Source organism: Mustela erminea, chromosome 8 (assembly GCF_009829155.1).
Source record: "Mustela erminea isolate mMusErm1 chromosome 8, mMusErm1.Pri, whole genome shotgun sequence".
Taxonomy (NCBI): Eukaryota; Metazoa; Chordata; class Mammalia; order Carnivora; family Mustelidae; genus Mustela; species Mustela erminea.
Genome location: NC_045621.1, coordinates 31807069 through 31822932, shown reverse-complemented (window position 1 = coordinate 31822932; position 15864 = coordinate 31807069). Strand labels below are relative to the sequence as shown.

Here is a 15864-nt window from a genome sequence, read left to right as displayed (position 1 = left end):
GCTCGGTGGATAAATGCCGCCCACTCCCTGCGTTAGGCCAGCTTGTGCGAACACGGTGTCCGTGAAGCTACATGGTTAGGAAAAGCCCAGAGGAGCACAGGACCGGAGGCTTAACGGATGAAGCAGCAGAGAGCGGATTTGGATGCAGGGCGCACGAGTAGGAAAGAGTGAAAGATTTCCAGTCAGTGCTCACATTTGACATTCAGCATTGGGAAACAGTATTTTTAGGAGACCATTAGGAAGCAGTGACAGTCTAGCAGTTAGTCTTGCAGCCGTTGAAGTTATTTTAAAGTGAAAAAAATGTCGCAAGTATTTGAAATATTTGAATGTGCAGAGGTGTTTTCACTCCCTGATATCCTGAGACCAAGCACCTGCTGCATAGCTGTGTTCTGCCGGCGGAGTTAAACATGGTGACAGCGGTGCAGCGGGAACATCGGAAACAGTGAAAAATTACTTTTGCCCTAGGCCATACATTTCACTGTAATCAGTATTATAAAATTGTGGCGTTAAATATTTAATTGAGCAACTAGGTTCTGTCTTATAGGGAAGTATTGGATCTCCTCTGAAGCTAATTTTCTGTCAGTCTTCCTTGTCTTGCCTTCTGATTTACTTTTATACTTTGATCTAGACTCTTCCAGTAGATACTGATAGTGAAAAAAGCTAGGTCTAATGTTTAAGTTCTTAGTTATTGTTAAGATGACATGAACACAAAATGTAAAACCTTAAGTTCCAGTAGAAATAGCTAATGGAGTGAGGAAGGGCTTTGTTTCTGGAGCTCTGCTGAGCCACTGTGAGGAACCCCACCCAGTTACGGCCTTGAGTCAGGGCAGCAGCGTCCAACCTAGCAAGATCTGTGAACATACAGACTATCCTGTTCTTTCCCAAATCTGTTGTAGGCAGAACCTAACAGCATTTAAAGTAAGTGAGATATGTTCACAAAAAACCTCAAAAGGTTTGTATCCAGCATACTTAAAGATTTAAACAGGTATTTCCCCCAAAAAGATACAGGAAATAAGCATTTGAAAAGAGGCTCACCGTCATTAATCATCAGGGACATGCAGATAGAAACCACAATCCAAATTAAAATGGCTAAAATTTGAGAGACTGGTTCATACCCAGTATTGGTGAGACCAAGGCGTGGGACCTCTATGCCGCACTGGTGGGAACAGGAGAAAGTTATATAGTAGCTACCACCAAATGTTCATTAGCAGCTGAGTGGATAAATTCTACTACATCTATATTATGAGTATTTCTTTCCTTTCTTTCTTTTTTTTTTTTAAGTGAGTATTGCTTGGTAATAAAAAGGAACTGCTGGGTGCCTGGGTGGCTCAGTCAGTTAAGCATCCAACTCTTGATTTCATCTTAGGCCGTTCATTGTCTTATGGTCATGAGATCGAGCCCCGTGTCAGGTTCCGTGCTATGCATGGAGCCTACTTAAGATTCTCTCCTCCCCCTCCACCGCTGAGAAAAGGAGAGGGGGATGAACTACTGAAGAAGACGAATGGTTCCCAGGGCGCGCTCAGCAAAACAAACAGACCCGAGACTACCTGTGATTCCACATGCGTGAAATGCTAGAAAAGTCAGACGCAGTTTGGTTGGCTAGAGCTTGTGGAAGGGAAGGGACTGCAAAGGGTACAGAGGAAGCCCTTGGGGACGATGGAAAGAAGCTATTCCCTAAGAATTTTATACAACAGATATAGATGCATAGGGTAAAAGAGCATGAATTAATTTTTTTTTTTTTTTTAAGAGCATGAATTTTAGAATTGGTATGTCTGCTCAGAGTGGCTTACTGGTCCACTGCTATGAAGGAGATACTTTGCCCCGGTTTCAGGTTTGCTGTGGGTAGTCCTGGTTTGTGGGCCACGTGATCACCGCGGTTGAAGTGAGTGGGGCCATTTGCTCCGTTGGCAGCCAGCCACCTGGGTGTGTGTCGCTTGGTCAGAAACTACTTGTAATGAAAACCCGCTCATCCCTGATTGTTGATCCCAGCATGAAAGGGGAAAGATCAGCTCCATCCATCATGGGGAAGTTTCTGCCCTCTGAAGCAGGAAACCGTAAGAAGAAACACCACGTCGGGAACGTGAGAAGAGACGAACCTCCAGTCTGGGCCTTGAGGTTCCGCAGGAAGATCACGTTACGCTTGTCCTGGCAGAGGCGTTTGGACTGGAGCCGGGGCAGTCGGTGGGCTCTGCCAAAACCTTTGCTGGAGAAGACACACGCCTGCCTTCTTAAGAAAACCCGGGAGCCGTATCAAGAGGGAAATTAGAATTGGTGTCTTGTGCTAGCTTACAGAGAGCTTCCACTGAAGCCTGATGTTCCTGCATCGCTCTTCGGTTTACAAAGTCCTGATGTTCCTGCATCGCTCTTCGGTTTACAAAGTATTTTCACATATGAACTTGTTTCAGCATTATTATTATTTTTTTTTTTTTTTAACAATTAGAGGAGGTAGTCAGAAATAGGAATTCTCGCTGATTGATGAGATGAGAACCTTAGCCCTCAGAGAGATTAATGATGTGCCCGAAAGTCCCATGGGTAGTAAATGGGATTGTGACAATGAGTACAGATTCAGTAGATTACAGTGTTCTGTGTCATTTTCCTACTTTTCCAAAATGTTGAAATTTGAGTTTTCTTTATAAAAAATTACTGAAAACCACAAAAAGTTAAAAATATTAACTACTTTAGGAAATTGTACAAAGTAAAACCTTCCCAAGCTAATCTACCTACCCTTCCTCCTCCAATCTCCTACTAAAGTAACTAACCCCTGCTAATAATTTAGCTTGTGCTCTTTCTGACATTTGTCTTAGTTTAGACCGTCACACCCCTTCTCCCCCTGACACACACATGCACGTGCTCTTGGTTTTTGGGTCATACACTACTGATTTGCGACACGTTTTGATTTCTATTTTACATGGTATGTCTCACGACATTTCACTTAGCATGTCCCATTTTACTAGGTCAGTCCCTCTAGACCCAGCTCCTCGTTTTAAATGATGCACTACTGTATGGCTGTCCATAATTTGTTCAGCTTTTCCTCTGTTGACATTCTCTTGTTTCTAACTCTGTAATTACAGTGACCAATGGACTTCCATATGCCTCCCCCTAAACCAGCACTAGCTTGGAGGCCACAAAACCCCAGCCCTACTGCGGCTGGCAGACACATTCTGAGAGGCATGGGGTTGCTTAGATAGTTCTTAGATGTGACTTCTGCACTCGAGCAGTGTCTTATCCCAATAGGTCAGAGTCCTAGATGTAGCAGATGCTCAATTACTATTACCTTTTGAACAGGAGTAGCCCAACTAGGAACCAGCTTGCCCAGCTGCCCTTCTTACCTTCAGCCGTTACGGAGCTCATCAGGTAGGTAAAAGAGCTCTGCTTACGATCTTGTGTCTCAGTCTTAGCTTCCGTTCATGCTTGATGTTTTCTGTAAATACCACAAACCCCAAGTTCCTGAGTTGGCTCTTTGGTCCATTTTATCCAAAATTGGCAGACAGTTGCCTTAAAGGGACACAAGTGCCTTAAGTGAAATATGCCCTGAACACAACAAAAGCACTGGACACATCTGCTGTCTTCCAGGTTGTGGCTTATAAGGAGCTTGAGTAATATTACTTTTAAAATAAATAAATAAATAAAGGCTGTCATACATAGTGAAATTTGATGTGGCAGTACACCTCTGGGACAGTCAGCAAGCAGCTCCCAAAGGCCCCCGAGCAAAGTCAGCACGAGGCAATGGGCCTCCTTGGATAAAGGGGGAGGACCCAGGCAGCCAATCCTTCACAAACAAGCGGGGCTGCGGGAAGGCAGAGCAGACCCAAAGTGATTTTAGTTGCCATCACTGCCCGCTTTGTTGTCAAGTATCATAGTCTCTAACTTTCTAGTAAACTGAAAAGGATAATTGCAGACGTGACAGCCCCACTGTGGGTTGAACAAGTATCTCCAGCAAGGAGTTCAGTTGAATTGTGTCTGGCTAAAGCCCTGTACGACTTTTCCTCCCCCGTGTGACTGATGGCAGCGTGCTAAGAATATGGTCACGTTCTCCATTCAAGTTTTACACTCGTCTGTTTGGCCTCTGTCATCTCTTATTTAAGGGGCAGGAGTTGATTCTCCATTAGAAAACATTTTGAATTGCCTCCCGACCCTTGCTGTAGGAGGAGGCCCTTGTAAGAGATAACCACTACAGTGTTCAAATTACAGGACTTCCCAGCCATTCAGAGCAAAGCTGTCTTTAGGACAGAAAAGTGAAGATATGAAGGAAAGGCACTTGATACCAAACCTCGTATCAAAAGAAATTTCCTGCATTCCACAAGGCACAACTTTTTTGTCATGAGGCATGAAAGTATGTCTGAAAACACCCCACATGCTTCGGGCCAGCTGGAAGGCAGCTGCAAAGGGTGCAAACCTGGTAAACCCGAACGTGAATGCTGGACATAGAGCGAGTAGAAGGCCAACCAGAGATGGACGGGTGTAGACATTTCTCAGGTATGCAGAACACCTAAATGGAGAGTTTGGTGGGGGGGGGGGGGGCAAGGCAGATGAAGCAAGGTCAGCCAGATGGAAAGGCGCCCTGTGAACGAGCTGCGCGGTAGGGAAGAGAAGGACCCCGTAGGAAAGATGCCTTCAGGAAGTCACTAGACCCAACCTTCTGCAAAGGCCCGTCTCCAGGGGAGTCGCGGTCAGCCTGTCACGTCTCTTACAGAGGAGACGGCCTCTAACCATCCACAGAGACCTGAAGGAACTGACGGAACATTCCCAGAGCTCGCTGAGGCCAGCCACAGCTAGAAAACCTCAGATGTCACAAGGCAATACAGAGAAGTCCCAGAAGGATTTTGCCTCAGTAGTAGGGAAAACCAACTCTAGACCAACCGCCGCTCCAGTTCCACCTCTTAAAGCTTAAAAACAAGACCCAAAGAAACTATTTGCAAGGAATGAACTGCATCCCAGAACAAAGCTTAAGAATATTTACAGAATCACTAAATATCCACCACCCAACAATGTCAAAGTCACAGTATTTGGCATCCGATCAAAAATTACCAGGCAAGCCAAGAAGCTGGGAAATACAACCAATAATGAGGAAGGGGTGGGGGGGAGAATCAGAAACTGACAGGGCAGAGATGATAGAATTAATAGAGAGGATATTCTTATTTTAAAAAAAGATTTTATTTATTATTTGACAGAAACACAGCAAGAGAAGGAACACAAGCAGGGGAGCAGCAGAGGGAGAAGGAGAAGCAGGCTTCCCTGCTGAGCAGGGAGCCCGATGTAGGGCTCGATCCCAGAACCCTGAGATCATGACCTGAGCCGAAGGCAGACACGTAATGACTGAGCCACCCAGGTACCCCAAGGGAGGATATTCTTCTTCTTTTTTTTTTTTTTTAAAGATTTTATTTATTTATTTGACAGAGAGAAATCACAAGTAGACGGAGAGGCAGGTAGAGAGAGAGGAAGGGAAGCAGGCTCCCTGCTGAACAGAGAGCCCGATGCGGGACTCGATCCCAGGACCCTGAGATCATGACCTGAGCCGAAGGCAGCGGCTTGACCCACTGAGCCACCCAGGCACCCGGGAGGATATTATTCTAACTGTATTCCATCTGTCCAAGATGCTAGAGGAGAGACGAACACGTTGATAGAAGATACATATTTTCACCTTCTAGACATAAAAACTAGGAGGTAAAGGAATAAAGCGAAAAAAAAAATAGTACCAATACCTACATAATAACTGCAGAATTGACTTCATGAAAAGTTGACATTACGCTATGGTTTTCCATTCACCACAAGAATAACTTTCCAGCGATGTATTCTTACTGGCACCAACTTAAGATGGCTCACGAGGGCGGCTCGGTGTGCCCCGGGCATCCTTTGCCTCCCTCACAGCACCGCTCAGCGGGTCCCCATGTGACCGAGACACACCGCAGACCCGAATCCCAGGAGGCCCCAGCCCTTTCAGATCGCGGCTGCAGGTCCAGCGCCTGAAGGCGGCGGCCGCTGAGCACCCTGCCCCGGCCTCAGCCATTTGATGCTGGCTTTGTCAGGAGGCACGTTCTTTGAACACCTCCACTGGGGTCCCCCGGCAAGGGGACCCCGCTGTCCTAGCAGGGAGCAGCAAGGCCAGCAGCTGTGCTTGAGTGTGTGCATTAAAGGAGCGTCACAGCCGGAACTCCTCACTGCATCCTTGCTTTTCTTGTTTGTTTCTGCATGCCACATAGACAGGCGTGGAAAAGGAAAAAGGATTTTTGGCTTCATAGAGCTCCCTTGTCTCATGTGGCTACAGTTTTAAAATGTAACATTCTATTCATGGTCCGCATCCAACTCTTATTCTTCTTCATATGCGTCCTGTAAATAGTCAAGTCTGTACTACAGGTGCGCCCCGCTGTCAGAGAACAATGGACACATGGTGTACCCCGAGCAATCCATTGAAGAGCCTTATGTTTACAGAAATGAAGGATTGCCATATGATTAAAAATGCCATTTATAACCAGCAAATCCCTGGGTGCACTTAAAATTCAAGTTTAAAAAAAAATCGAAACAGCTTTTAGGCAAACATCGATCCTCTAAAACTAGATACATCTACGCCACTTGGTTCTGGTTAGCCTCTCATTAGATCGCGGATAGAGGGATGTGAGCGAGCACATACACAGGTCTCTCGAAGAGCCAGGATCAAGGTCAAATACTTTTAAATCAAGTTCCACAGGAGAAGTTTGGGGAACTGAACCAAGAGAAGAGGGGGAATGGGGCCAAGGACAGGGATGGAGTTCCTAGCAGCTGTCACCTCTGCTGAATGCCGAACAAGAGGCCCCGGGAATGAAGCTAAGCCTGAGGGGCCAGGTCCAAGATGGCGGAAGGGGAAGGTGCCCACTGCCGACTGTTCAATATTGGAATAAGAAATGGTGGAGGAGATTAGGAAATCACCTCTGGGTGTCACCTCTTCTGGAATGGTACCACGGGGACATAAAACGGACTAAGGGGTTTTCTCACCCTTCCTTCCTGTTCTTGTGATTGGGTTCTGCAGGGTCAAGCCCCTGGCTCATCCCTTGTTCCAGCACCACACACAGTCGCCAGCCCCTGGGATCGGTTTGGATTCTCCTTCTAAGAGCTGCAGGTGTTTGGGGGAAGTGTCTCTGGCAAGCTGCCCCTTGCCATGGAGGATCCTCTCCTATCTACTTCTCATCACGTCCCTGTGCACACCCCATCTGCTCCGTAAGCCTGACTCACACACTGCCTCTCCCCGGAGCCTTCCTTGAGCTGCTGCGGGCCCCGGGCAGGAATTAATCTCACCTTCCTCCCCTCTTCTCCTTTCCCCGAGCCACAGTCCCCTCTCTCCTGGAAGAACTACACAGGGCAGATCAGGTCCCATCCAACATCCTATGTCCATGGTACCCAGCAGAGCAGGTATTAAAAATACAAATAGGCTCCTGGCCCTGACCTTGCCAATGAGGGTCAGCTCTCTGTACCATTTCAAGTAGCAAATCTGGGATGCTTAAAGACAGAATATATCACTGTAACCGTGTGAATATGAAATCGGGTCATGTTCATCTGGCTCAGCAGTGGACTCATTCATGAAAACCTTTAAGTTACCTTAACTAGCAACACCCTAATATTAACTTTTCAACACACAGTAACGTTTATCTCTGATGACACTAAGGTAAGCCGATTCTTTTTAGCATCAAGGAGTTATGGGAGGTGCTCACTCCTCTTCCTGTTCACATCGATGGTGGCCATGAGACTCCCCAACACCTGCACGCGATTGAATTAGGACAGCAACATAAAATTAGATAGCCTGTCGTTTCTTTTTGCCACTTCTTTTCAACTCAGGTCCACTGAACCCTGAAACTCAGGTCCACTGAAACCTGAAAACCCTGAAAAGTCCAGGGGAAAAATCCAAGGAAGCCCAACATTGGCCTTCGAAACATTTAATAAGAAGTCATAATCAAACACAAAATGATTTTATTTTAAAAAGAATAAATTTACATACAGTACATAAGCAAGACAGCTGAAAGCTTCCAAAATAGAAACCAGGAGCATATGGCCCCGAAACACCACATGCTTTGATTACACCCGGGAAGCAGGAGATGCCTACTTGGGGGAGAAAAATCCCAGGTTACAGTGCGACCCTCAGGCATGTTGTAGAGTGACTTCGGCCACAGTCATTTAAGGGTTTTTAGTTCAGGGTCCCATCTGTGTTTCCTTCTGCATATTCTGTTGTGGTGCAGGCCTGAGCAAAACCAGTAAGACAGCTGGTTCTAAGGACGTTGCAGGAGGGCCTGGCCCAGAGTGGGAGGGGCCTGGGAGGGCCAGCCCGTAAGGACGAGGGCATGTTCTGCTGAGCTCCTGGAGGTGCCAGTCGTCTTGAGGGCTTTGAGGGTTCCAAATGCAGGGTTGGCCAGACCCCAGGTCCTAAGTTTATCTTGGATACATCATGGTGAGTTTGACTTTTAAGTCTTAATCTCCAAGTCTCCAGCAGGAGAAGGGCTCTGGACCACGAGTGAGGCTACGCCAGCAGGGGGCAGTCTCTCCCCAGAGAGAAAATCCAAATGTCTCCAAGGAGCCAGTAGGCCTGCTCTTTGAAGGGACAGGGGTCGGGTGTGTGAGAGAGACCTCAGGCCTGGGAGGGTATAACAAGTGCCAGAGGAGGGCCAGTGAGCAAGAGTAGGAAGCAGGTAGTGACTTTTCCAGTCCGTTCCTGCAGAGCAGTGGAGCTCAAAAACTAAAATGGTCATCACTGATATACACTCTTTTAATTTTCCAGTTGCAAAACGAGATACTTTAAAAAACTGACCAACCACGACAAGCCCTTGGGTCGTTCTTTAAGATCCAAAGCTAATCATCCTCCATCCAATCGTGTAAATACAGCCTTAAATACATGATCACAGCTGATTGCTGTCCTATTGTTGGGACTTAAAAGGACAGCATTAAAAATCACACACACACACACACAATTGAGTGAATTGCCAACACCCACTGCTGTGACAATTACAGCCCAAAAGATGTAAGTGGAAAACCCTGATCCTTTTGCTAATTAGCTTCAGAAAAAGCAACTAAAAATGATGCAGGAACATGCCTCGTCCGCGGCATGGATGGCGGGGGCTGGCCCAGGGCAGGGATGCCTGTACGTTGCCCCCCACCCCCACCATGCTCCATCCTGTTGCCACAAATACTAGGCAGAGTTTGCTGTAAGAACAGTCAAATAAATGTCCTTTTGATTCCTGCCTCCTCTAACCATGAAAAATGTCAGAAGGATTCGAGGGAAAAGCAGAATGGTTTCCTCAACATTGTTCTCGGTAGACTGGAGCACTGAGCCAAATAGCAAAGGGGACCTCGAGAGAAAGCTCAGGGGCCATGTTTGAAATCAGGACCAATGGGGTTTTCGGTTTTCACACTGGAGGCAGACGGAAGAGCCCAACCCTGAAGTAAGTGCCCAGAAACCAGGTGCTGGGATTCGAGTCCCTGGTTTCAGTGGCCCAGGTACCACACTGCAGAAGAGACTTCCTAACCACGCCTTTCTGCTAACTTTTCAGAGGACCGTCGCTGCGTGCTCCTGGTCCTTCAAAGCTGAAGATGTGCCCCCGGAGGGCGTGCTCCCCTAACACGGCCTGCCTACGCCCCGTGAGGACACACGCAGGCTGAAAGGCTGTGTTGTGTTTGGTCAGCTTGTCTTCCCGAGAGAGGCTGACCCCGCTCTTGCATTAATTACATTAATTGCATTAATTAACACTGCCGCAAGATAGGTACTGGGGAGATGGAAAGGGAGCCCCCGATTCTATTTAGTAGGTGAAAAAATCGGTTTACAGAAAGTAACAGGAATGCAGGAGCAAGGTCCGGGAGGCCACTTCCCTCCTTGTCGGGGCCCAGGGAGCGTTCAGTTCACGGGCTGTATGGGGCCACTCTTACAGGCAGATGATAGTGCCTCCCCAGTTTGTAGGGAAGCATGAAACACCCAAATACGGGCCGAGGGCTCACCCCAAGTCATGGTGAAGCAGGAGAGAGCAGGACACCCTGGGAACCCCGATGTACAGAGGTGCGGGCAGCTAGTGGGTTTCTTGGATCAGAAGAGTGGGGAAACACGACCAGGAGTTCTGCAAAACGCACAGACACAGACAAGCAGATGCCCCCAGAAAGCGGGACTCCGGAGGGAAACAGGCTCCTGCCCACGATCTCCCACGGGTGCTCCTCTTACCACCCCATGGTAAATGCTCTTGCCACCCGTGTGGGCACAGTCGAGTCATAACAAAAATGTCCTCCTGTCCAAGGAAGGCAGTTCTACACGACGCCACCCTTTCTCCGGACCCTAGTTCCAAGTTTGGACATGAGGCTCTGTGCCAGGCAAGGTCATAAAGGAAGAGAAACACCTGACCTCCAGCCTCTCAGATCATTCCTGTCTCTCCTGGATCGCCCAAACCAGGCCGCAGTTCCTGCCGGCCCACAACTAGGCCCAAAGTCCGTGTAACAGGGCGGGAGGCCCTTAAACAACAGACTGCGGGGTTAGCCTGGCTTCCCCTGTGTCCAGATGCCTACAGACTGATGGTCCTAGGACACAGTACTTCCTTTCACACGGCAGCAACATTGATCTCAGCTATCAGCAAAACGGACATGTAACTTAGGAGTTCTTTTTTTTTTTGAAAGAAAAATGTATTGTCAAAACTTGCCCACCTATCCCTTTCCTGTTTGGGCTCCCTGGTCCAGGGGACTCCCTTCCAACTCTTTGCGGTTCAGAGCAGTCCCAAAAACCTGTGCAGCATGGGCACAAAGGTCGTAGCACAGAGTCCCACAGACGTGTAGGTGACGAACTTATAAGGCACTTCGATCTCTAGTCTCTGCCTGGCCTCCTTGTTCCTGGTGACCACCTTGAAGCAGGAGTACAGCACCTGCAGGGAGAGGTTTTGTACCAGCTGACGCACTAGAAGGATCAACACGATCCCCACGGCAAATTTGGTCAGTCCCAAGACCAGCATGTTGGCGGTGAGTGGCGGGATGTTCTGAACGACAGGGAGAGCCTCGGTGGGCGCGGACGCGAGCTGGAAGAAGTGATTGATCCAGAACCCGAGAGTCACCCCCGCCCCTGCGGCCAGAATGGTAGTGGTGTCCGCTCTGGTGGGGCTGTAGCAGTCAGACACGGGGTAGTTGTAACACAGGAAGAAGGGCACCACGATGACACACACGGGGAAGAGGGGGCTGGCCGAGTCCAGGCGGTCGATAAGGGTCCAGGCGGGGTAGGTGAGGACGATGAGGACCGCAGTGACCAGGATGCCACCCAGCACATCCTGTGGGAAGGAGAGGAAAGAAGAATGTAAGCCCCCGTGGTCCGGCATACCCATGAGTCAAGTGCGGCCGCTTTGACGTCGGAAGTACAATTTTGGCATTGCTTTACTGGGCATTGCTTTGAAAAGTATAAAGCTGCAAAGATTTGAGAATGGGAAGAACACCTGTGGTGTTCACGTTGTGTATTTTCCAGTTTCCTCGTCCTGTGGACAGATGTTTTCATAACGCGCAGCTCTAATCCCATTTTTCCTCCATCTTCTATCATTTAACTTTGGGTCGCAGGGTTGTCACAATCTTTGCAGGGGTGGTGTCACCCTTCCTTGGCAGGCCAGGGGTGCGGGCTGGCGGTGGTGGGGGGGAGAATTAGCTGCTGGGGGCGCCGTGTGCATGCCACCAGCGGCTGCCGTCCCTTCTAAGGTACATTGATTGGGGGTGGTTTGGGAAGACGTTCTGGATGGGGTACTGCCAGAGCGCCACCTGCGCTGGCGCCATTTTCAGAGACGGAATTTCAAACAGCACGCAGGCCGTTTCAGTGAATGGCTGTACCAGGCTTGTCTTCACTAATCCTTCTTTAGGACATTTTAGATTGCAGTCTTCTTCCTTCCGTTCCTCCCTTTCTCCTCCCCCTGTGCCCTGCCCCATTCTATCCCTCCTTTCTTTTCTTAAATGCCTATTTAAACATCTTTAGGGGCGCCTGAGTGGCTCAGTTCCTTAAGCAGCAGCCTTCGGCTCACGTCACAATCCCAAGGTCTTGGGATGGAGCCCAGCACTGGCATCGGGCTCCCTGCTTGGTGGGGAGTCTGCTTCTCCTCTCTCCTGGCTTATACTCTCTGTCACTCTTTCTGTCTCAATCTTTCAAATAAATAAATAAAAATCTTAAAAAAAATTTAAAAGCTGGTGGACTTTTTTTTTTTTTTTTCCCTTTTACTAAATGCCATTGTTGGGTGTCTGCTGCTGTGTGTCAAGCAGAGATCTGGACACTTACAGGCTCCCCGTGTACCCCTCCTCCGCCGCCCCGCAGTAGGCCGGGACTGCACCTCTCGCCTGCAGGCTGTGACAAACCAAGAAGCCTGAAAACATTCTGTGGATGAAGCAGTAGAAGGGAAAGGGGACTCTTGCTCACGCAATTGTATGAATGCAAAATGGCACAACCCTCACGAGGAGGAAATTTTGATTGAACCTCTGACCTACAATCTCTCTCTGGGACTTGACCGTAGAGATACACCTGCCCACATCCAAATGAGGTGTGTATTTATAAGTGGTCCTTGTGGCAGTGTCTGTGCTAACCAGGGACGAGAAAAATGGCGCGTTCCCCTGAGAGGGACCGGTTAGATGTTACCGTGGTATCATCGGTCACGCAGGGCAATATGTTCTGTCACTGTGACATGGATGAGGAGGTTTCATTCGGGACATAGGATTTTTTTAAAGGACTTGTTTATTTGAGAGAAAGAGCAAGAGAGAGAGAGCGCGTGCGCGAGCGCATGAGCATGTGAGGGAGGGGCAGAGGGGGAGGGAGAGCATCTCAAGCAAACTCCACACCGAGGACAGAGCTGACGTGGGGCTCCATCTCACAACCCTGAGATCACAACCTGAGCTGAAACCAAGAGTCATAAGCTCAGTCAACTGGGACCCCCAGGAGCCCCTCTGATGTGGGATTTTTAAAAGCACGGTGCAGTGTGTGTGGATGCTACCGTTTCCATTTTTAAAAAGACGGGAGAATATAGAGATACATTCTTTCATGGATACGCCAAAAGTTCACTTGACTGGCAGAGGACACAGTGGGCAAGGAGACTCTTCACAGGATGCCCCCGTGTGCATCTGGACCTTTGTCATCATGCAAACACATTGCCTCCTTTAAAAATTTTAAGTGAAGGGCGCCTGGGTGGCTCGGTGGGTTGGGCCGCTGCCTTCGGCTCGGGTCATGGTCTCAGGGTCCTGGGATCGAGTCCCGCATCGGGCTCTCTGCTCAGCAGGGAGCCTGCTTCCTCCTCTCTCTCTCTCTCTCTGCCTGCCTCTCTGCCTACTTGTGATCTCTCTGTCAAATAAATAAATAAAATCTTTAAAAAAAAAAAAAAAAAAAAAAAAAAAAAAAATTTTAAGTGAAATAATTCAGTCTCCCCTCTACCAACAGGATCTGCCTTGGATTCCCATATGAAGTGGGGATCCCAGGTGAGCCCAGCTGTGTCCCCCACAGGGGCCTTGGTATATCTGTGAACGGGGGGAGGGGGAGAGAAACCACCCGCCAAAATGTCACTTGCTGAGGACTGAGAATACTTTGTGTGTTCTAAGGGACACGTGTTTTGAGGGAAGGAGGAGACCCAGGTACAAGGAATTCATTGAACTCAACACCCCAAACAAGCCTTTACTGTTAGTGGGGAGAGAAGATTCTACCACTCAGAGGGTCTCCTGGCAGCCCCACTGATGTCCCATCTGAGCTCTGAAGAAGTCAGGACAAAAGAGTCCTTTTGTCTCAATTTATAAAACTCAGACCTGAAGAAGGCTGTTTTGGGACCGCTCTGGCCAAGGAATCTTCAAAGGGGAGAATCCATCCGTGCTCACACCTCCAGGCCCCAGCGGCCCATGTGAGCACTGGAGGATACCCCTTGGCAGGACATGGTTCACGACGGCCCCTGAATCTGTCTCGGGCACGGACCACCTGGACCTGAAGGGGCGGTGGAGGAGAAGCTGGTGACGGGCAGGCCAGCAGGGAAGGGGGCTGACAGGGCAGGGCCACGGTACTCAGAGTAACACACGCCTCTCCTGGACCCCCTGTGGGGCAGTCACTGCCAGGATCAGGGAGCTGCTGAGCCCCGAAGGCAGTGGGCAAGCCCAAGGTGCTGGAGCTCATGGACCGGCCAGGAAGCAAGGATTGCAGCCAAGCCGTCCCAAGACCAACCTGCTGACAGCAAGGAGGCACGAGGGGGCTCAGACCCATTCAGGAGTACCTGCCAGTACTCCAGAAATACTTCGTGGGGGGCATTTCAGTTAGGGGTGGGGACAAAATGCAGTTTTGCCGGGGCAGGGGGTGAGGCGTGGAGTGATCCTGTAGGTGTTCGGGGAAATTCGCATGATCCATATTGCTACTGGGGTGCCCCACTGCCCCTGGCTACGGAAGCTCAGAGCCCTGCTGGCTGTACCCCCTCCTCCCTCCTCTCGCAGCCCCCCCCCCAACTACATTCCAGAGACTCCTCCTTCAGCGGAATCCCTGCTCTGCTGTCGCCATCCAGAGCTTGACCCTTCATGTCCCCTCCTGCCTGCCACTCTCCCTCACCCAAACCTTCACGGACTGTCCTGAAGGCTGTTTCAATAGCAAATGTTTTCCGATTTTTCCATGCTTTGCAGTCACCCAGAAGGATTACTAAAATGCAGATTTCAGGGGTACCTGAGTGACTTAGTGGGTTAAGTCTCTGCCTTCTGCTCAGGTCCCAATCCCAGGGTCCTGATATCCGGCTCTCTGCTCAGCAGGGAGCCTGCTTCCCCCTCTCTCTCTGCCTACTTGTGATCTGTCAAATAAATAAATGGAATCTTTTTTAAAAATGCAGATTTCAGGGGACTGAAGTGGGCCCAGGGGTCTGCACTGAACACCTGCCCTAACACTGAGGCAGCGAGCCCAGATAAAAACCCTGAGAAATACCAGCTCACAGATCGAGAGAGTCCAGCATGATATGGGTTTGATTAGTCTATCATTCTAGGGCTTTCACTCACTGCTTTCCCATTTGAACTTTTCCACTGCACTCGGATAGAGCTGCTTGCTTTCCCCAAATGTGCCTGGTACAATTCAGTCACCCCAGGTTTGCATTCCTTTTATGTCCCGTACACTTTAACCATCTCTATCAAGATCCTATCAGTGCATCTAAGGCTTGGCTCAAAAGCTATTTCCTTTCCAAAATATCCTCGTGTATCACCGCAGCTGGAAATAACCTCTCCCTGAACTGAATGCCGGGGGCCTTGCTCAACGTCACTCAGAAAGCCCTTCCCTTCTCTTGCCTTTGCTGCGGTCCTGCGTCCACATGCTTTCCCCTGAGCTGATTACAAGACTCTTCAACAAAGGTGCGTTCTCTTGCACCTTGGCATTGTCCTCACTTCTACAATAGAACCCAACACATAGCAGATTCCCAGTGGATAGTGATTAGGAGAATTTAATGCCTTTCTCTTATCCTGAAAATCCCTAATCGGTAATACCCACTGTTTTGATACATAAAAGAAAATTTGCCTCTCTTCCTTCCTTCTGTCTTTTTTGCCACTGCAGTTACCAATTCCCAGACATCTGGTTGGAATATTCTTCATAAGCTAATTCTGTTCTTCTTCAGTGCATCAGGAGACTAGATGCTTTTGGTCCACAGCCCTAGCATTTTCAGCAAAAATAATCTTTGCCAATATGGCTGTTGGCGTGGAGTTTTTTTCCTTCCAGCCACATGGTTGGATTTTCTGCCATAAAAGGTGATATTGTAATAAAGACCTTTAGTTTTTGGGTTTTTTTTTTTTTTTTTTTTTTTAAGAAAAATACTTGAATCATCTCAAATGAGCTTTCCCATTTGGGGCTCTAATGGTCTAGTAATAAAATGATCCCAAGGTCTCTAATGTTTGAAAATTCAAGAACAACTTTTTATACTA

At 48.7% G+C, this 15864-nt stretch overlaps 1 protein-coding gene across 6 annotated transcripts in view; it reads right to left on the bottom strand.

The window, feature by feature from the left end:
- Window positions 1–8885: 8885 nt before the first annotated feature.
- SGPP2 (sphingosine-1-phosphate phosphatase 2) overlaps window positions 8886–15864 on the bottom strand; it is a 105466-nt gene continuing 98487 nt past the window's right edge. For all 6 annotated transcript variants that reach the window (XM_032354952.1, XM_032354956.1, XM_032354954.1 and 3 more), the window contains one exon: window positions 8886–11252. In XM_032354952.1, the coding sequence (XP_032210843.1) occupies window positions 10701–11252 (552 nt within the window). In that variant the 3' untranslated portion in view covers window positions 8886–10700. The remainder of the gene's footprint in view (window positions 11253–15864) is intronic.